Below are 19640 nucleotides of genomic sequence, written 5' to 3'. Positions count from 1 at the left end.
GTATATTTATACAATGGAGTATTACTCGGCAATCAAAAAGAATGAAATCTTGCCATTTTCAACTACATGGATGGAACTGGAGGGTATTATGCTAAGTGAAATGAGTCAGCCAGAGGAAGACAAAAATCATATGACTTCACTCATATGAGGACTTTAAGAGACAAAACAGATGAACATAAGGGAAGAGAAACAAAAATAATATAAAAACAGGGAGGGGGACAAAACAGAAGAGACTCATAAATATGGAGAACAAACTGAGGGTTACGGGAGGGATTGTGGGAGGGGGCATGGGCTAAATGGGTAAGGGGCACTAAGGAATCTACTCCTGAAATCATTGTTGCAATATATGATAACTAATTTGGATGTAAATTAAAAAAATAATAAAAGTTAAAAAATAATTGAATTTGCAGAAAAGCAAGACAGAAAAAAAATTCTTTTTTTAAAGTTTTAATTTAAATTACAGTTAGTTAACATACAATGTAATGTTAGTTTCAGGTGTTCAACAATTCCGTGCATCACTGGTGCTCATCACAACAAATGCACTCCTTAATCCCCATCACCTACTTCAGCCATCCCTCTACCCACCTCCCTTCTGGTAACCATCAGTTTATTTTCTATAGTTAAGAGTCTGTTTCTTGGTTTGCTCTCTCTCTCTTTTTTTTACTCTTTGCTCGTTTGTTTCTTAAATTCCACATATGAGTGAAATCATATGGTATTTGTCTTTCTCTAACTTACTTATTTCACTTAGTATAATACTCTCCAGCTGCATCCATGTCATTGCAAAAGGCAAGATTTCATTCATTTTTGTGGCTGAGTAATAATCTAGTGTGTGTGTGTGTGTTGTGTGTGTGTATACCCATTTACATATATATATATATATATATATATATATATATATATATATATACATACCCATTTTCAGTCAATAGACATTTTGGCTATTTCCATACTTTGGGTACTGTAGAGAATGCTGCTATAAACATCAGGGTTCATCTATCCCTTCAGATTCATATTTTTGTAATCTTTGAGTAAATACCTAATAGTGCAATTGCTGAATTGTAGGGTAGTTCTATTTTTAACATTTTGAGGAACCTCCATACTGTTTTCAGAGTGGCTGCACCAGTTTGCATTCCCACTAACAGTGCAAGAGAGTTACTCTTTCTCCACATCTTGGCCAACACTTGTTTCTTGTGTTGCTGATTCTGACAGCTATTCTGACAAGTATGAAGTTTTATCTTGTAGTTTTCATTTGCATTTCCCTGATGGTGAGTGATGTTGATCATCTTTTCATGTCTCTGTTGGCCATCTGTATACCTTGTTTGGAAAAATAGATATTCATGTCTTTTGCCTATTTCTTAATTATTCATTTTTGGAGTGTTGAGTTTTATAAATTCTTTATATATTTTGGATACTAACCCTTTATCAGATATGTCATTGGCAAATATGTTCTCCCATTCTGTAGGTTGCTTTTTACTTTTGTTAATTGTTTCCTTCACTGTGCAGAAGTTTTTTGTTTTGAGGTAGTCCCAATAGTTTATTTGCTTTTATTTCCCTTACCTGGAGGGACATATCTAGGAAGAATTTGCTACAGCCAATATCAAAGAAGTTACTGCCTGTGTTCTCTTCTATGATTTTTCTGGTTTCAGGTCTCACAAACAGGTCTTTAATCCATTTTGAATTTATTTTTGTGTATGGTGTAAGAAAGTGGTCCAGTTTTCCCAACACCTTTTGTTGAAGAGACATTCTTTTCCCCTTTGGATATTCTTTCCTGCTTTGTTGAAGATTAATTGACCATATAGGTGTGGGTTCATTGCTGAGTTTTCTAGTCTATTCCATTGATCTATGTGTTATTTTTGTGCCAGTACCATACTGTTTTGATTACTATAGCTTTTAATATAACTTGGAGTCCAGAAATACGATGCCTCCAGCTTTGCTTTTCTTTTTCAAGATTGCTTTGGCTATTCAGGGTCTTTAGTGGTTCCCTGCAAATTTTTAGGTTTGTTCTAGTTCTCTGAAAAAGGCTATTGGTATTTTGATTGCATTATATGTGTAGATTGCTTTGGTTGGTATAGACATGTTAACAATGTTTGTTCTTCCAATCTATGATCACGGAATGTCTTTCCATTTGTGTCATCTTCAATTTCTTTCATCAGTGTTCTATCGTTTTCAGAATACAGGTCTTGCACGTCTTTGGTTATTATTATTATTGGTGCAATTGTAAATGGAATTGTTTTCTTAATTTCTCTTTCTGCTTCTTCATTATTGGTGTGTAGAAATCCAATATGTTTATGTACATTGATTTTGTATCTTACAACTTTACTGAATTTGTTCCCTCTAAACCTGCTTTGTTGAGGGCTTTTAATGTTAATGGATGTTGTACTTTGTCAAATGCTTTATTTGCATCTATTGAAATATCATATGGTTCTTATCCTTTGTCTTATGTGAAGAATGTCAAGAGGGTGACAGTAGAGCATTAAACCAAGCCTGAAGCCCTTTCTGGGAGCAGAGTTCCCCACAGGTAGCACATTGTTTTGTTTTGTTTTGTTTTGTTTTGTTTTTAATAGGCACATTCTTAAACCCTGGAGAAATGGGTTGGTATTCTTAGCTACCCAGTTTGGCACCAGAGGGACCATCCTGCTAGTTTTTATTCCAAGTGAGTGTAAACCCTATTTTTGCTTCTGTGATTCAATATGCAAAGAATGGTTGATTACCTTCCCCCCTTACATTGATTCTAATTTAGAAACACCAGTTGCTGTTAAATCTATACTAGTGGAGGGGCACCTGACTGGCTCAGTCGGTTGAGTGTCTGACCTCGGCTCAGGTCATGATCTCATGGTTTGTGAGTTTGAGCCCCGTGTCGGGCTCTGTGCTGACAGCTCAGAGCCTGTTTCAGATTCTGTGTCTCTCTCTCTCTGTCCCTCCCCCACTTGTGCTCTGTCTCTCTCAAAAAAAATAAATAAAATGTAAAAAAAAATCTATACTAGTGGAATAATGGAGTGGTGAAGAACCTAGGCTCTGGACTTGTATTACCAGGAACCCCAGCCTGGATACATACCAGCTATATGACCTTGAGCAAGTGATTTAAAGTCTGGGTGCAGGCATACTTCTTTTTATTGTGTTTTACAGATAGTAGGGTTTTGTTTTGTTTACTTGTTTTTTCCTTTTTTTTCACAAATTGAAAGTTTGTAGCAACCTGCATCAAGCAAATCTATTTGCACCTTTTTTTCCAACATCATTTACTCACTTTGTGTCTCTGTGTCATATTTTGGTAATTTTTACAATACTTCAAACTTTTTCATTATTATTATATTTGTTATGGTGATTTCTTATTAGTGATCTTTGATGTTACTGTTGTTAGTGTTTTGGGGCACCATGAACTGTGCCCATATAAGACAGAAAATTTAATTGATAAATATTGTGTGCTCTATTTGCTCCACCCTCTAGCCATTCCCCATCTCTCTCACTCTTGCACATACCTTCCTAACCCCTGAGACACAACAATACTGATATTAGGTTAGTTAATAACCTACAATGTCCTCTAGGTGTTCAAGTGAAAGGAAGAGTTACATGTCTTTCACTTCAAATCAAAGACTAAAAAGGATTCAGTGTAGGGAGGAAGACAGGTTAAAAGCTGAGAGAGGCCAAAAGCTAGGCCTTTAGTACCAAACAGTCAAGTTGTAAATGCAAAGGAAAAGTTTTTGAAGTAAATTATAAGTGCTACTGGAAGGGCGGACCTACACTGGCCGACTCCATCTTGTTCTGTGTCCTCCACCTTGACCACGCCTCCTCCCCTTGAGTAACCTCCCACTCACCCATTCTAACTTCCCGATCAAAACAAGCCCAGCGACCTGCGTAACAGGACTCCGACCCTTCCCCAGCCAATCGGCTGAGGCCACAGCCATTACCTCACCAACTGCCCCTAGACCCCAATAAAACCTTTGTGCTTTTGAAACTCTCTCTCCGGTATCTCACCACTGCGTTGGTGCAGGTAGGGGATTGAGCTTGAGCTAGCTCAAATAAAGGCTCTTTTGCTTTTGCATCAGACTCGGCTCCCTGGTATTCTTTGGGGATCACGAATTCTGGGCATAACACTACTCCAGTGGACACACAAATGATAAGAAAGCAAAACAGCCTTATTGCTGATATGGAGGAAGTTTAGTGGTCTGGATAGAAGATCAAACCAGCTACAACATTCCCTTAAGCCAAAGCCTAATCCAGAGCAAGGCCTTACCTCTCCTCAATTGTGTGAAGGCTAAGAAAGGTGAGAAAGCTGCAGAAGAAAAGTTGGAAGCTAGCAGATATTGGCTCATGATGTTTAAGGAAAGAAGACATCTCAATAACATAAAAGTGCAAGGTGAAGCAGCAGGTGCTGATGTAGAAGCTGCAGCAAGTTATCCAGAAGATCTAGCTAAGATAGTTCATGAAGGAGGCTACACTAAACAACAGATTCACAATGTAGACAAAATGGCCTTCTAGTGGAAGAAGATGCCCTCTAGGACTTTCATAGCTAGAGAGGAGAAATCAATACCTGGCTTCAAAGCTTCAAAGGACAAACTGACTCTTGCTAGGGGCAAATGCAGCTGGTGACTTTAAGCTGAAGCCAATGCTCATCTACCATTCCTAAAATCCTAGGGCCCTTAATGGGGTGCCTGGCTGGTGCATTTGGTAAAGCATGTGACTCTTGATCTCAGGTTCATGAGTTTTAGCCCCACATTGGGCATAGGTTTTACTTAAAAAAAAAGGTAATTATGCTAAATCTACTCTGCCTGTGCTCTATAAATGGAACAAAGTCTGCATGACAATACATCTGTATGCATGGTTTACTGAATATTTTAAGCCCACTATGGAAACCTACTGCTCAGAAAAAAGATTTCTTTCCAAATATGACTGCTCACTGACAATGCACCTGGTCACCCAAGATTTCTGATAGAGATGTACAAGATTAATGTTGTTTTCATGCTTGCTACACAACATCCATTCTGTAGCCCATGAATCAAGGACTAATTTCAACTTTCATATCATTATTTAAGAAATACATTTCCTAACAGTATAACTGTAAGTGTGATTCCTTTGACAGATCTGGGAAAAGTAAATAAAAAACCTTCCAGGGGCACCTGGGTGGCTCAGTCGGTTGAGTGTTGGACTTTGACTCAGCTAATAGTCTCACTGTTCGTGGGTTTGGGCCCTGCGTTGGGCTCTGTGATGACAGCTCAGAGCCTGGAGCCTGCTTCTGATTTTGTGTTTCCTTCTTTGTCCCTCCCCACTCATGCTCTCTGTGTCTGTCTCTCTCTCAAAAATAAATAAACATTAAAAAAAATTAAAAAACCTTCCAGAAAGGATTCACTATTCTAAATGCCATTAAGAACATTCATGGGGGCACCTGGGTGGCTCAGTTGGTTAAGCGTCTGACTTCAGCTCAGTGTCTGACTTCACTGATACTGCAGTTTGTGACTCTAAGCCCTGCATCAGGCTCACTGCTGTCAGCACAGTGCCTGCTTTGGATCCTCTGTCCCCCCTCTCAAAAATAAATGTTAAAAAAAAAGAACATTCATGATTCATGGGAAGAAGTCAACATATCAACATTAACAAGAGTTTAGAAGAAGTTGATTCCAAGAAAAGAATTTTCCCTCTCAGAATCTTGATTCCTCTATAGCCAAAGAAAAGGTGACTGCTTCATGGGCTTGTGCCTGCAAGTAGAACCCTGCAATGGCCATCAAATCCTCTGTGGGGATTTTAGAGACACTGAAGGAGAAAGGAGGACTCATCTGGTCTGCACAGCTCCAGATGGTTCTCCACCCCTTCCCCTCCATTCACTGCCACTAAGGAGTTGCTGATCAGGGTCCACTTCAGTGGCCCAGGAGGAGTGCAGAGCAGGCAACCAGAGCTGCACACCATGGCCCCTTCCCTTCACAAGCTCAGAGACGGGCAGGGTGCCTGCCACCTGAGCCCTGTCCACCAGGGGTCTCATTCTTCCTCTAAGGCTCTAGTGGAGGTGGGTGTCCTCTGCCAGGCCCAGCACATGATGTGAAGAATGAATTAAATGCCTAGTTCTTACTGTTAAGGTTTGATGTGGAATCACAGCTGCAGTGATATATTTTTATTAGTGCTTGGTTGGTTTTAAATAAAATGCACACTATTTAAAAACAAACATCATGGATGACTTTTGATTTTGAGGTGTTTAAGACTTCAGCAGAGGAAGTACTTACAGATGTGGTAGAAACAGCAAGAGAATTAGAATTGGGAGTGGAGCCTGAAGATGTGACTGAATTGCTGTGATCTCATGATAAAATTAACGGGTGAGGAGTTCCCTCTTATGGATGAGCAAAGAAAGTAGTTTCCTGAGATGGAATCTACTCCTGGTGAAGATACTATGAAGATTGTTGCAATGACAACAAAGAGTTTAGATTAGAATATTACATAAACATAGTTGATATGCAATGGCAGGGTTTGAGGGATTGACTCCACTTTATTTATTTATTTAGAGTGTGGGAGGGGTGGGGGGAGAAAGGGGGAGAGAGAGAGAGAAAGCGGGAGAGAAAGAGAGAGAGTGAGAGAGAGAATCCCAAACAGGCTCCACGCTGTCAGCACAAAGCCTGACGTGGGGCTTGAACTCATGAACCATGATCATGACCTGAGCTGAAATCAAGAGTTGGACAGAACAACCCAGGTGCCCTGGGATTGACTCCACTTTTGAAAGAAGTTTTACTGTGAGTAAAATGCTATTGAATGACACCATATGCTACAGAGAAATCATTCCTGAAAGGAAGAGTCAATGTGACAAACTTCATTGTTGCCTTATTTTAAGATATTGCTACCACCACCCCAGCCTTCAGCATCTACCACCCTGATCAGCCAGCAGCCATCAACATTGAAGCAAAACTTTCCACCATCAAAAATATTATAATTTGTTGAAAGCTCAGATGATTGTTAGCAATTTTTAGCAACAAAGTAATTTTTTTAATTCAGCTCTACGCCCAATGTGGGGCTTGAACTCATGACCCCAAGATCAAGAGTCTCATGATCTACCAATTGAGGCAGTCAGAGGCCCCAACAATAAAGTATTTTTATTTATTTTTAAAAATTTTTTAATGTTTTTATTTATTTTTGAGACAGAGAGAGACAGAGCATGAGCAGGGGAGGGGCAGAGAGAGACGGAGACCCAGAATCCAAAGCAGGCTCCAGGCTCCCAGCTGTCAGCACAGAGCCCGACACAAACTCATGGACTGTGAGATCATGACCTGAGCTGAAGTCGGACGCTTAACCAGCTGAGCCACCGAGGCATCCCTAAAGTATTTTTAAATTGAGGTATCTCTGTTGTTTTTTTATACATAATGCTATTGCAAACGTAATAGACTATAATATAGTGTAAACATAACTTTTATATGCACTGGGAAACCAAAAATTTCAGTTGTGATATTCACTTTATTGAAGTGTTCTGGAACTTAACCTGCAATATTTTCAAGGTATGCCTGTACTCCTTACACTTAAAATGGGGATAGTACTAGTACTTCCCTCATAATGTTGCTTTAAGGACTGAGTTAATGCATGCATGTAAAGAGCCTAGAATAGTGCTTAACACATAGTAAATCCTCAGATAATGTTATGTGTTATTATTTTTCTTTTGTTTTCACTGTCCTTGTACTTCCCAAACTGTTTTGGAGCAAACCTGTTCTTCCTCATGCAATTTTTTTCCCACTTCCCTCCTTCTTTCTCATTTATAGTCCACTTTAGCCCTCATCACTTTTCATCTCATATGTACATATTATATGCAGAGAGATGAATTGGAAAAGAGGCCATTGAGGTTCCCCTTAAGGAAGTAAACAGAGATTGAGTGGTGGTATCTTCAGCCTGTTTGCATGTTTACAATGGGAATTCATTTACTATTGTTTCTGTAATTAAAAGGAAATGTTTATAACCATTAAGTGGAGGTGGGGGTAGGGGAGGAAAGTTTCCAGAGCAGCCTCCTTCTATGGTAGCCAGTTCACATCTTGCACTGATGCTATGATGGACATAACCAGAGCACACATCTCTAGGGCAGCAGCCAGCTTCCTCCTATCCATAGCAGTGCCAAGAGCTCCTTTGTCAGCAAAATCTGCGTCAGATTCACCTCCATCAGCTTTGCCTTTCCCATTATCTTTAGCATCTCCATCCCACCTCCCAAGAACACTAGGGAAGAACTTTCAGGGATGAGTACTACTATACATGGGTCAAATGCCACCTCCTGTGAAGGCTTTTGCAACATACCAAATGAAAATGTTTGAATTCATTATAGCTCTTTGTTCCCACACATGTTGCTGATACCTGTAGGCAGCACTTAGGGTTTGACTTTTTTCAGCCTTGTGTTGTTCATTGAAACCTGACTCCCTCATTAGACTGTATACTCCTTAAGGGTAAACACAGGATCTCTTTTATTTATGACTGGAGACCCTACCCCAATCACCACCTATATCCAGTCCAGTCCATAATATTTAGGAAGTGTTTTTGACGGAATGCCCTGAACTGCCCCCTACCCCACCACATTAGGACTTTTGCACTTTTTAAAACAATTTTTGTTTAATGTTTATTTATTTTTGAAGGAGAGAGAGAGACAGAGTGTGAGTGGGGGAGGGGCAGAGAGAGAGGGAGACACAGAATCCAAAGCAGGCTGTCAGCAGAGAGCCTGATGCGGAGCTCAAGCTCACGAACCACGAGATCATGACCTGAGCCAAAGTTGAACGCTTAACCAACTGAGCCACCCAGGTGCCCCAGGACTTTTGCACGTTTTATTCTTTCTGCCCTGTCCCTGGTTACTTCATATTATTCAGGTCTCAGATTAAACACCACCTTCTACAAGAGGCCTTGACTATTTAAAACAGACTAACTTCTATCCAGATCTTTCTCTATCTCATAACTTGTTTTATTTTTCTCATAGCACTCACTGCAACTCATAGCACTCACTGAGATTCTCTTATTTGACTCATTTTGTTGCTTGTTTCCCTAGCTGGAATGTGAATCACAGGAAGGCAGGGAACTTGTCTGTTTTGTTTGCCCTGAGTCCCCAATGCTTAGAACACTGCCTGGTAAATATAAATACATGAATGAAACTGTATTTGTTTATTGACTGATCCCCCCAGTAAAATGGCAGCTCCATGAAGGTCAGGATCTTACCTGGGTTACCACTACATCCTCAGCACCTAATATGGTGCCTGGAGCATACTAGATGCTCAAGAAAGAATTTCTGGGTGAGTGAATTAATGTTCCAAACACACTTTAACTCAATGTGCTCCAAACTGAACTTAGTCTCTTCTTCCCCACCAAACCTGCTTTTCCTTCCGTGCACTCTAGTTCAGTCAATGGCACCATCATCCACTCTTGACACCCAACCCAGAAATGAACTCACACTCCCTTCACTCATTCACCTATTTTCAATGAGTTCCCAAGCCTTGCCTATTCAACATCCAAAATATCCCACTTATTTAATCCTTTTCTACCTATGTTGCAGCTATCCTGATTCAGACCTCATCTTTGTTTCATTACTAATGCAACAGCCTCCTCCCTCCTGTCTTCCCTTTTTTTCCTTTTTATTATGTAAGGCTTCACAACACTGTATGTCATCTTTGTGCAGGGGCCATGTTAATCTTATCTGTGTCTTTCCAATTTTATTATATGTGTGGCCAAAGTCAGCCCCCCCCCCAAGCTAAGAAAGCTTTAGCTGCAGGGCATGTCACTTGTCATATGGTCACATGGTCATATGTTTTTATAAAGTTTGCATAATATATTTAAAACACAATTCATTAAAACCACTGTCCCCTTCCACTAGTTTCCCTAGTCACATTTTCTCTTGTATTAGGTGGTGTTGGAGCTGCTTCAGACATTTTTGAGATCCAGCTGAGTGGAAGTTGATTGAAGGGGGATACATTTAGTTTCATTTTAGTGAGACATTTATATATGGTTTGTATCTCTTCTTTATAGTTATTACCCAGGTGTAGGAATAGCTTCTAGAAATACTCTACCTTTGAGCCTAATTTTGTATTCACAAGCCCATATTCTTTTCTTAAAAAATTTTTTTTTACATTTATTTATCTTTGAGAGACAGAGAGAGACTGAGCACAAATGGGGGAGGGGAGAGAGAGAATGAGACACAGAATCCGAAGCAGGTTCCAAGCTCTGAGATGTCAGCATAGAGCCCTGTGCGGGGCTCAAACTCACAAATGGTGAGATCATGATCTGAGCCAAAGTCGGACACCCAACCGACCAAGCCACCCAGGCACCCCTCTATTCTTTTCTTAAAGACCTACCTCACAAACTGTATAAGCTTCAGGTCCCACTAATCCTGAATTTTCCCCTGGCTCAGATGCAAATGTGACTTTTGAGTTGCTTTTGCTCAAAAACCTTTAGTGGTTTGTTATTGTTTACAGGATAAAATATAACATTTAACTTCTTTTTGTAAATGTTTTTCTGTGTGCCTCCATGCATTTTTACATGTTGATCCTTCAGTAAACTCTTATATAGCCTTCAGGTCTCCCTGAAACCTTCCTTGACAGCACCAAGTTGCTTCTGAGGCACTTTCATGAGTTTATTTTGCACTTTGCAAGAGGTAGATATATGCTTACTGGACCTTGCAATCCCAATTGTTGGTTTGCATGTTTGTCTCCTGCACTGGCTGGCAATTTCCCCACTGGAGTCCCTCTTCATCAAGGTATCCCCATGGTCTAAGCCACCATCACTTAGGAAATTAATGTGCATACACACATTTTCTTGTTTAAAGTGGTGGTGCCCTTTAAAAAATGAAATAGTAAGAGGATTCCTAGAGAATATTCTAGAATGTCAGAGAACACCAGCGCCACCTTCTATGTCTGTGGAGTTCCATTCATTCAACCTCTTCTCCCACCCACCCTCAGGCTAGTCAGAAAACACTGGGACTTGTGCATAAAAATCATGGCACAGTATCTGAACCAAACTGAACTGAAATAGTGGGGTCAAAGAAGAGAGAGTTCAGAGGGAGCTGGGAAGTACACAAAAGCTTTACGGAGGGACTAGGACCAAGGGACCGACAAGACACAACTCAGGGCGGGGAGAGGGGGTAGTAGAGGGTGCAAAGTTCAACTTCCCAGCTCTGAAACTGAAGCCACTTGGCTTCCCTAAACCCATGTCTTCACTTGAACAGAGCTTTCCTTGCAGGGTGAAGAATAAACGATTCGGAGACCGTGCAAAAGAGACCAGCCACAGAATGTGCTCGGCAAAAGGGAGCTACTGTGAGTACTCCATCTCTATCCTGGCCGAAGCCCGCCCCCGGCGCGATCCATTAGCTTTGCAGTTTGCAGTCACTGAGTTCACCTCCTCTCATAGGACGAGAAGGCTGCGGAGGAGGAGGAGGAAGTAGGAGAGGAGGGGTGGAGGGACAGTGATTGGGTGTTGGGGGGGGGGGGTGGAGGGGGGTGGGTGTTTGAGGGGAGGGGAGGGGAGGGGGAGGGGAAGGGGAGGGGAGGGGAGGGGAGGGGGAGGGGGAGGGGAGGAGGAGGGGAGGGGAGGGGAGGGGGAGGGGGAGGGGAGGAGGGGAGGGGAGGAGGGGAGGGGAGGAGGGGAGGGGAGGAGGGGAGGGGAGGAGGGGCGGGCCGAGGGGAGGAGGGGAGGGGAGGGGAAGAGGGGAGGGGAGGAGGGGCGGGCCGAGGGGGAGGAGGAAGGAGGGTGCTTAACTCCCTGTTGGCCCGGAGAAGGAGGAAGGCTTGGAAGGCTCCGGCCCCACTCAAAATGGAGCCAAGCGACTGCCTCGCCTAAGATGGTGGCTTAAGGTCCTCAGCCTTGATTGGGTACCTAGAAGAAACGAGCGGGTCCAAAGGTAGCCGGATCCCGTCACCCTTTCTCAAGGTGGCGCCCCGCCTCTGCTGGCGTCACGCGGGAGCCGCTGGCCTCCCTTCCCCGCCTCTGCCGCGGTTACCTCGCGTGCCCAGCCCTCATAAGATGGCGGTCTGGTAGCCTCCCCGCGGCGGCGCCGCCACTCTCAACATGGTAGCTGTTTACCCCATATTTCTCCTCCCCTCTCCGCTTCAACTTCCTCCTTGTTTTGAATAAACTTTATTGACTACTTCGAATTGCCTACCATCGCCACCGGGTTTCTCCCGGCGACTTTTCCGGCAGTTTTTCCTCCGACCTGGCCGCCGGTTATTCTCATTTCTCTTGCTTTGCTCGCAGCGATCTCCAGCCGGCTCAGGGACGACGCCGTTTGCCCGCTCCTCGGGCGGCCGCCGGACTAGGCCCGAGCTGCGGGCTCCAGTAGGCCCTAACGACCGGGCCCGGGGCAAAACCGTGGAGAAAGCCGCTCTGAAGCACCGCCGGGCGCCCAGGGCCGCGCAAACCCAGCGGGTGGTTCTGGGGGAAGGCTAGCAAGATTCGCAGCGTTGCCGTGACGATCCCAGAATTCGGCGCGCGCCGCCGGTGGGGCCGGAACTGCTTGCCGATCCTCCGCTGAGCTAGGTGCTGAGGCGCTTCGGAGCAAGCCCGGCAGCTGGCGCGTCGGTGGAACAGAACTCCGCTAGTGTGAGCGATCCCTGTAGCTTTGCAGATGAGGAGGTCCCTGTAGGGCTCAGGGCAAAAGCCATTCTTGTCAGGTTTGGGGCGTGAGGAGGTTCCTGTCATTTTGGGCGGCGTGAAGAGATCTCGTAAGTTTCGGGGGCTGCAAGAATATTCCTGTCAGTCTTGAGATCTGTGATGAGCTCTCTGTCAGTTTGGGGGGACAGGGGAGTCCTCGTCACTCTGAGGGGGCTGTGAGGAGATGCCTGTCCGTTCCCGAGCCGGAGGGGGGGGGGGGTGAGAGCCTTGCTTAGTTGCGGGAGTGTGAAGAAATTCTAGTCAGTTTCAGGGGTTTAGAGGAGATCCTTTTTAGTTTTGGGGGTGCAACTCGGAGCCCTGTCGTCTTCGAAGTAGAGGACGATCTGATCTTTTCTAGAATTGAGATTTATTTAATTTGTTGGGGTGATGAGACTACTGACTGGTTGGGGATGGAATGATTTTGAAAGTGAAGAAGACCATTTCAACTCTCAGCACGACCCCAGAACTGTGGTTTGAGTTGGGCGCCTAGTCTTGTCTGCCTTGTTCCTGAAGGCATCGAGGTGATTCTCGAGTAATCTGAGGCGACTTCCAAGGATCCCTCATCTCTCTCTAGTTGCCCCTATTTGGGGAGTGAGAGAAAGGGCTTTTTCTAAGGTACCCCAGCCTATTTATTTTGGCTCTGGTTTGCGTCATAATAAAGAGAGCCTGGGAAGCAAGGTTGCTAGCAAGGAGAGGGTTCAGTAAGGGATTAAAGAAGCTTCCTGAAAAGGCGTCAGATATTTCCCTGAAACCCGGAAAGAAGTTATCACTGACTCAGGGGGCCGATGGAGCTGGGGGTCGGGGGAGAAACCTCGACGGCCAAATGCCGTCCTTTATTTGTTAAAAACATTCTGGTGGCCGGTGGACTTTTCTCCGATTGCCCCCTACAGCCACACCAGCTGTGTTGCATCCCGGCAGCACTAACTGCCCATTTGTGAACTGAGGGTTGGTACCCTGGGGGACCTGATTCACTCGGTAAAAAGTGTTGTTTGTGCCCAGCTATCGTCCAGAAAGGACGCGTGCTGCTGCCTCCTGCTTCTCTTGACGCTACGAACCTGGCCCGCCGCAGAGCGCTCCAAGGCCGGGCGAAGATGGCCTCAGTACCAGTGTATTGCCTCTGCCGGCTGCCTTACGATGTGACCCGCTTCATGATCGAGTGTGACATGTGCCAGGACTGGTTTCATGGCAGGTAAGGAGGGCAGTCCAGACTGGACAGGTGCTCACTTGCACGCTCCTTTCTCAGTCCTGTTTTAGGTTCCTGCTCAGAAACTTTTCCCCCTTCTCTGGCCAAGAATTAGCTCCAACCCACCTCCCAGACCCATGTTTTTTCATCCTTCCTTTCAAGACCAGGGTGTAGTTCACAATGACCTCTGGTGTATCCTCTTTTTTTCTATCCCATGTGTGTTTCTTCTTTGCCCCCTTTTTTATTTTAGGAAGTGTTCTCTTTCCAGCCACAAAGAATGTATCATTTTTGTATGCTGGCAATTGTGTTTTGCCTCAGATTCTGGCTTCTTGGGAGACAGTGCTGTATTTTTGGAATAATTGAAACAAACATGGATTTCAATTGTGCCTTTCAACTTACTATCAGAGTGTCCTTTGGCAAGTTGCTTTGCCTCTCTGAACCTCATGGTCTTCGCCTATAAAATATATCTACTACATCTGTCCTGATGATTTAAAGCGTTTTGCATGCATTCAGCAGGTGGAGGCAGAAATGCAATAGTACTTTATTCAGTATTTATCTGCAGAACCATCCAACTAAATTGAATTAAGCAGAAGAGGTATTGGGTAAAACAGCAGGAGCGAAACCACTAATGAATTTCCTCCAGTTAACCATGTGTGCACAGAAGCATCTGTCACCCAGGATTCCAGAGAAGTTAGTGTGTGGGAAGAAACTGATGTTCTCTCATTGTTGGGACTTAAGGCCCAGTTATGGAAAGAAAACCATGAGAGGAATTTTTGCACTGGAGTACAGTATGTTAGATTCTACAATTTTCAGTTGTCACTAGTCCCTTCTGAATGAGCTCCTATTGTCCCAGCCAAACTGAAGGTGCTGATACTGCTATGCTAAAATTCTGCTCTCAGCAGGGATGGCCCCTTGCAGCACCTTCAAATTCATGTTCAGCTGATCTTTATTATTTATTGTGTGCCAGGTGCAGAGGTCTTTTTACTGCTTCATGTGATTTCACTTAAGAGAGGACAGACCTAGAGGGTGGGGCCTTTTTCTTTCCTCTGCAAATAAGCGGGATTAAGATGATTTTCAGGATTCCTGGTATCTTTGCTAGTGCTGATCAAGTCACTCCTCTGTTTAAAATTCTTTTGGTGGTTCCCCTACAGAATAAAATTCAGTCGCCTTTGTGTGACAGACAAGACCTTTTGTGATCTACTTGTTCAGTCTCATTTCCCGCCACTCCTCCTCCTGGTTCTTTATGTCCCAGCAAGACTGAACTACTTATAGTTCTGGGAAAATTTTATACTCCTTTATCCCTCTTTTTCTTTGTGCATGCAATTCCTACTAATGTCCTCCCTTTTATAGGTCATGGCATACCTCCTCTGTAAAAGGCCTCCTTCCTCCTGGTTCCCATTGTACTTTGTGTACATCCTTATTGAAAGTAATTATTTCATCATATCATAGTTGTTAATAAACCTCATTAGCCAGAGTTATTTGAGTTAATAAACTCATTAGCCAGAGTTATTTGAGGGCAGAGATGTCATCTTTTCATTTTTAGTATCCCCAGAACCTAGTTTAGTGCTGAACATGTAATAGATATACTGAGTGAATTTTTGAATGAATGAATGAATGAATGGGCCTTCTTAAAATAAGCTATTGCCTGTGGCCTTTGCTTTGGATTATGTGAGAAGTGTGTAGATTCAAACCTGGAAAGTGAACTGCCCACAGTATAGAGACTCTAACTCCATAGTCTAGGAACAGAAAACTGGAACAAATGCTTTCTGAGTGCTTACTATATGCCAGGCCCCATGACAGGGACTTTGAATAAATTATTTCAATCCACACCCAATTAAAAGTTAGGTATTTCTTTTTTAAATAATGTTTTAAGTTTTTTCCTGATTATATGTGTGAGACATGCTCATTGTAGAAAAGGCAAAAATAATAAGGAAATAAAAATCATCTATGAATCTGCTGTCCAGCATAATCCACTGTTAAATGTTTTGTTGCATTATCTCCTGTCTTTTGACTTAGGATATAAACCTATATTTTTATAACATGGGATTGTATTATAAATACCATTTGTAGCCTGACTTTTATTCGTATTTAACATTCTGTGAGTATTTTACCAGGTTGTCAAATACTCATGTAAATCTCATTTCTGATATCCCACCATAAATCTATGTGTCATCAATTACTTGGTCATTTCTTCTGTGGTTGGATACTTAACATCATTTCTACTTTTTTATAATATTATGTTATGAGGGAAACTTTGGGAGTTCTGGAAATGTTTTTCATTTTGATACAAGTTGCTGGTCAAAACAAAAAGAGAAATATGGTGCACATTGTTGCACAGTGTTCTTGTTGACATTTATAAAGAACACCACTGAGGCCATTATGAATTGCAAATTTACAAATGTAGAAATGGGTTTATGGGATAGGCTCCTCCTTAATTACATTTCTGTGGTGAATCATGGGTTTCTACGAAGACCCTGACACAGGTTAATTGCCTTATTTTTTTTCTATGAAAGAGACCACGTTTTTATCTCTTCTCATTCCTCTCTCTATGGGCTAGCAGAAAACAAGGAAGTCATCTAAGAATCAGGTCCTGGTGGGCTGCTCTTGCTTAACCCATGCATTGTGTGCACATGCACACACACCAGGCTCACAGTGCTCCATATAAGATTGTACTTAAGCACAATTGAAAATTAAATATTGTGGACTTTTCAGGGTTGCTCACAACATTTAAGCCCACAGATGCCTTATAGGTGATATAAATCTGTTCACATCTCTGATGATTTCCATAGGCTAGACTGCTTCAAGTCCAGTTAGGGATTAATAATGCCAAGTTACTTCCTGGAAGATGACTATTCCATTTTGCTGCTGAGAATCTAGAATTCATAGAATTACTTTCTAAGTCTGGATTTGAACTTAGAATTATCTGGTTCCAGAGTCCAAGTTCTCAAAAGTGGAAAAAAGTTGGTATTAACTTTTTTTCTCCTGTGAAGGGCTGGGTTTTTGCAAATCACTTTGATTTGTAGAACAATGGTTCTCAAACTTTAGCATGCATCAGAATCACTTGAAAGACCTATTAAAAGACAAGATAGGTAGGCCCCACTTGCAGGGTTTCTGATTTAGTAGGTGAGTGGGGGCCACCCTCAGAACCACTGATTTAGAGCATTATTCTGTCTCAATTCCTTCCCTATCTGTGGAGTGTGACAGCTTCTGGTTTGGGGGATGGGTGTGCTAACATTTTGTTCTCAAAGTATGGTTCATTAACTGGGAATTTTTTAAAAATGTGAATTCTTGGGCTGGGACCCAGCAATCTCTATTTAACAAAACGAAAGATTCTGATGCACCCTAATTTTTGAGAATAATTGTACACTGGTGAAGAATTAGTTTGTGAGCATTTATTGACTTCTGGGGCTTTGGCAAAACCTCACCGCTTTGCAGTTTTCCTATCTATAAAGGAAGTGCTGGTTGGCACATCTCCAAGGGGGGGGCGTGGCTGAGGTGTGGACTCAAAACTCTAGAGGAAATGGCACTGGCTTCAGAATTGGGTTCGAATTCTGACTCTTTAGCAAAGGATTTCAACTCTGTGAAGCTTCAGTTTCCCCAGGAGTGGTTGTAATGATTTAAATAAAATGATAATGGCGTTTGTTTATTGAGTACTAGCTAATGTGCCTGTCACTATACTAAATACTTTGCTTAATTATCTTTAATCTTTTTTTGTTTTTAAAATTATGGATTAAATTTATTTAATAGTTTTAGGACAATGAAAGTTATCTATTTAATACCAGATGTATTGTGGTAGTTTATGTTTTCCAAGGAATTGATACATTTCATCCAGGTTGTCAAATTTAAGTGTGTAGAATTGTTCAAAATATTATTACCCTTTTGATATCTGTAGGCTGGCTCTGTGATGATATTTCATCCCTGATACTGAAAAATTCTCTTTATTTCTCAAACTTGATAGACGTTTGTCAGTTTTATCGATCTTTTCAAAGAACAAACTTTTTGTTTCATTGACTTTCTCTATTGTCTTTCTGTTTTCAATCTGGATTTCTGCCTTTATTATTTCCTTCCTCCTGTTTTGGGTTTATTTTTTTACCTAATTTCTTGAGGTGGGAGCTTAGGTTATTGATTTAAGTCTTTACCTGTTTTCTAATGTAAGCATTTAGTATTATCAATTTAGCTATGTCCCACAAATTTTGGTATGTTTTCCTTTTCATGTAGTTCAATGTAATTTTTAATTTCCTTAGAGACTTCATGTTTGACCTAAGAATTGCATAGCAGTGTGTTGTTTAGTTTCCAAGTGTTTGTAGATTTTCCTGTTACCATTCAGCTACTAATTTCTTATTGGTTCCATAGTGGTCAGAGAATATACTCTGTATGATTGCAATTTGTTTAAATATATTGAGGTTTGTTTTATGGCCAAGGATATGGTCTGTCTTGATAAATGTTCCATGGTCACATGAAAATAATCCTGCTATTGTTGGGTTGAGTTATTTTTTTATTTTTTTTTATTTTTTTTTTATTTTTAAAACTTTTTTTTTAACGTTTATTTATTTTTGAGACAGAGAGAGACAGAGCATGAATGGGGGAGGGTCAGAGAGAGGGAGACACAGAATCTGAAACAGGGTCCAGGCTCTGAGCTGTCAGCCCAGAGCCCGATGCGGGGCTCAAACTCACCGTGAGATCATGACCTGAGCTGAAGCCGGCCGCTTAACCGACTGAGCCACCCAGGCGCCCCGAGTTATTTTTTTATATAAATGTTGCTTTACTTCTGTTGGTTGATGGTGTTTCCTGAATTTTTCTCTGTCCTTGGCTGATTTTCTAACTAGTTCAGTCAGTTGTTGAGAAGGACATATTGAAGTGTCCAGCTACAAGTGTTGATTTGCCTGTTTCCTTTCAGTCCTATCATTTATTGCTTCACATTTTGCAGCTTTGTTGTTTGATGCATATGCATTTAGGATTGCTACATCTCAGTGGATTGACCTTTTATCATTATGTGATGTGCTTCTCTGTCTCTGATAATTTTTTTGCATGCAAGTCTACTTTATGTCATATCAATGTAGCCACTCCACTTTCTTTGGATTAAACTTGCATGGTATATCCTTTTCATCCCTTTACTTTCAGCTTCTGTCATTGTATATAAGGTGAGTTTCTTGTAGACAGCATATAGTTCGGTATTATATTTATCTCCTTTTGGTATATTTAGACCATTTCTGCTTAATGTAGTTATTGATAGCTTAGGGCTTAAGTCTGTCATTTTTGTTTTGTTTTATTTTCTGTTTGTTTCCTCTGTTCTTTGTTTTCTTTATCCTACCCCCCTGTGGGTTACTTATACCTTTTCTAGAATTCTACTTTGGCTTATACATTGTGTTTTTGAATATAGATATATATAGCTTTGTATAGCTTTTTTAATGCTTGCTCTAAGTATTAACATAATACTTACATAACTTATTACCATCAACCAGTATTGACATTTTACCAGTTTGAGTGAAGAGTAGAAGAAACCTTACTTCCCTTTAAATTCCTTTATGCTACCCTGTTTATAACATAATTATCTTATTTTGTCTATATACATTGAGAAATACATCAGACAGTGTTATAATTTTTGTTTCAACTGTCAAACATGATTTAGAAAACTCAAGAGGAGAAGGAAAGCATATTGTAGTTACCCAGGTATTTACTCCTTCCCTTGTTCTGTCTTCCTGATCTTCCCAAAGATTCCTTTTATCATTTCCTTTCTTTTTAAATTTTTATTTTACTTTTTTAATGTTTATTTTTGAGAGAGAGAGAGAGAGAGAGAGAGAGTGAGAGCAGGGAAGGGGCAGAGAGAGGGAGACACAGAATCTGAAGCAGGCTCAGGTTCTGAGCTGTCAGCACAGAGCCTGAAATGGGG

At 41.8% G+C, this 19640-nt stretch overlaps 1 protein-coding gene and 1 non-coding gene across 4 annotated transcripts in view; one reads left to right on the top strand and one right to left on the bottom strand.

Moving 5' to 3' along the window:
* Positions 1-9559: 9559 nt before the first annotated feature.
* LOC111558814 lies at positions 9560-9668 on the bottom strand. Its single transcript, XR_002739953.1, has one exon. It is a non-coding gene; the product is annotated as a U6 spliceosomal RNA (small nuclear RNA).
* A 2708-nt stretch (positions 9669-12376) lies between these two features.
* The window catches only part of PHF8 (PHD finger protein 8), a 97148-nt gene continuing 89884 nt past the window's right edge, over positions 12377-19640 (top strand). For 2 of the 3 annotated variants that reach the window (XM_006943755.5, XM_004000543.6), the window contains exons 1-2: positions 12502-12638; positions 13567-13756. In XM_006943755.5, the coding sequence (XP_006943817.1) occupies positions 13659-13756 (98 nt within the window). In that variant the 5' untranslated portion in view covers positions 12502-12638; positions 13567-13658. Of the gene's footprint in view, positions 12639-13566; positions 13757-19640 lie in introns of all 3 variants that reach the window. The other variant, XM_006943754.4, reaches the window with a different exon arrangement.

Source organism: Felis catus, chromosome X, assembly GCF_018350175.1.
Source record: "Felis catus isolate Fca126 chromosome X, F.catus_Fca126_mat1.0, whole genome shotgun sequence".
Classification (NCBI taxonomy): Eukaryota; Metazoa; Chordata; class Mammalia; order Carnivora; family Felidae; genus Felis; species Felis catus.
This window is presented reverse-complemented; position numbering and strand designations above follow the sequence as displayed.